Here is a 2,255-nt window from a genome sequence, read left to right as displayed (position 1 = left end):
TTTTTTTTTTTTTTTTTTTTTTTTTTGTGGTTTTAATGGAGGGGTTTGGCTGTTTTAGGTGAAGAACCATGGGGTGCCGGAGGAGATGATGAATGGGATGCTGAGATTGGCTAGGGAGTTTTTCCGGCTGCCGGAGTGTGAGAGACTTAAGAGCTATTCCGATGATCCGACAAAGACGACGAGGCTTTCGACGAGTTTCAATGTGAAGACGGAGAAGGTGGCAAATTGGAGAGATTTCTTGAGACTCCATTGTTACCCTCTCGAGCTTTATGTCAATGAATGGCCCGACAATCCTCCATCCTTCAGGTAACAAACACTTTTCATTCATGTTATGTCTGTACACTGTCCAAGCCGTAAGCAGATGTTGTCCTCTTTGTACCTTCTCTTCTTCTGAGTTACTCTCAATTTTTTAAATGGTCTAATCTGGAGAGCCACACCATTGTAAAGGGTGGAGAGATTTGGAGAGCCACACCATTGTAAAGGGTGGAGAGATTTCTTCCCAACCAGGTAAGATCCCGCAATCCATCCATCTTTGGAGCCCAACCTTCTTGTTGAAATGGGATCCCACCAAATTCACCCTCTTTAGGTCCCACCATGTTGCTGACACATCATCTCATGTCCATGGGACCCCACCAAATTCACCCTCCTTAGGTCCCAGCATGTTCTTGATCGTCTCATGTCCACCCTCTTTGGAGCTCAGCCTCCTCACTAACATATTGCCTGATGTTTTGACTCTAATCTTTGACTTTCCCTTTAGAGCTTACCCTCAAGGTTTTTGAAATGTGTCTCTTGGTAAGAGGTTTCCACACCCAAAGAGTGTTTTGTTCTCCTCCCTTGCCGATGTGCGATCTCATAATCCACCCATCTTCGGGGCCATCGTTCTCGTTGGCACTCGTACTTTTCTCTGATCAATGTGGGACCCCCACCAAATCCACCCCCTTGAGGGCCAGCGTCCTTGTTAGCACATCGCCTCATGTCCACCCTGTTCGGGGCTCTCCTCCCTAACCGATGTGCGATCTTATAATCCACCTATCTTCAGGGCCAGCGTTCTCGTTGGCACTCGTTCTTTTCTCTAATCAATGTGGGACCCCACCAAATCCACCCCCTTCGGGTCTAGCGTTCTTGTTGTCACATCGCCTCATGTTTACCCTGTTCGGGGCTCACCCAATGTTTGGCTCTAATACCATATGTAATGGCTCAAGCGCACCGCTAGCAGATATTGTTCTTTCTTGGTTTTACTCTTTAAAAAGCCTCTGCTAATGAGATGTTTCCACACCCTTATAAAATATGTTTCGATCTTCTCCTCCCTAACATTTCTAACATAAAATATCCTTACTTGCCTTACACAGGAAGGAAGTGGCGGAGTATTGTACAAGTGTGAGGGAATTGACACTAAAGCTATTAGAGGCCATTTCTGAGAGCTTGGGGTTACCAAAAGACTCCATAGCCAATTCAATAGGAGGCCATGGCCAACACATGGCCTTGAACTACTACCCGCCATGTCCACAGCCAGAGCTCACCTTTGGCTTACCCGGCCACACCGACCCGAACCTCATCACTCTCCTCCTCCAAGACCAAGTCCCCGGCCTCCAAGCCCTCCACGACAACACTTGGTTCGCTCTCGACCCCATCCCTAACACCTTTATAATTAACGTCGGCGATCAAATGCAGGTATAACCCTCTTCTTATATATATATGTCAAAACAAAGATCATGAATATATAAATGATAATATTTATGTTTTTGTTTAGGCGTTGAGTAATGACAGATACAAGAGCGTGCTTCATCGGGCTGTTGTGAATAGTGAAACGGAGCGAATTTCGATCCCGACATTTTATTGTCCATCGCAGGACGCGATGATCGGGCCGTTTAAGGAGCTGGTCGACGACAAGAATAGAGCGGTTTATAGACAATTTACTTATTCAGAATATTACAAGACGTTTTGGAATGAAGGACTTGCAACCAAAAGATGCTTAGATTTGTTTAGAGTTGAATGATTTGCACACTCCAATTGATCCTTCCATGCTTAAGGGCTGCTCGCATCTCCGACAGAGGAGCTTTCTGAGCTGGTTGAGCTGATGTCGGGCCGCACAATGGCCTCCTCCATCAACGACCAACTGCCAAGCTTGACATGGGATGACAAGTTGACAGCGTATGGCTTGAAGACTGGCCAGCTGAGATGTTTATCATCATAGTTTATCCATAATGTTCTTATTTCAAAAAAAAAAAAAAAAAAAAAAAAAAAAAAAAAAAAAA

General features: G+C 45.1%; 1 protein-coding gene across 1 annotated transcript in view; it reads left to right on the top strand.

Moving 5' to 3' along the window:
* Positions 1-2,239, top strand: part of LOC111783926 (protein DMR6-LIKE OXYGENASE 2-like) — a 2,917-nt gene extending 678 nt beyond the window's left edge. The window contains exons 2-4 of the mRNA XM_023664736.1: positions 59-306; positions 1,350-1,671; positions 1,751-2,239. Coding sequence (XP_023520504.1) covers positions 59-306; positions 1,350-1,671; positions 1,751-1,996 — 816 coding nt within the window. The 3' untranslated portion in view covers positions 1,997-2,239. The remainder of the gene's footprint in view (positions 1-58; positions 307-1,349; positions 1,672-1,750) is intronic.
* The last annotated feature ends 16 nt before the right edge of the window (positions 2,240-2,255 follow it).

Source organism: Cucurbita pepo, unplaced genomic scaffold (genome assembly GCF_002806865.2).
Source record: "Cucurbita pepo subsp. pepo cultivar mu-cu-16 unplaced genomic scaffold, ASM280686v2 Cp4.1_scaffold000134, whole genome shotgun sequence".
Lineage (NCBI taxonomy): Eukaryota > Viridiplantae > Streptophyta > Magnoliopsida > Cucurbitales > Cucurbitaceae > Cucurbita > Cucurbita pepo.
Note: the sequence above shows the minus strand (reverse complement) of the source record. Positions and strands in the feature narration are given on the sequence as shown.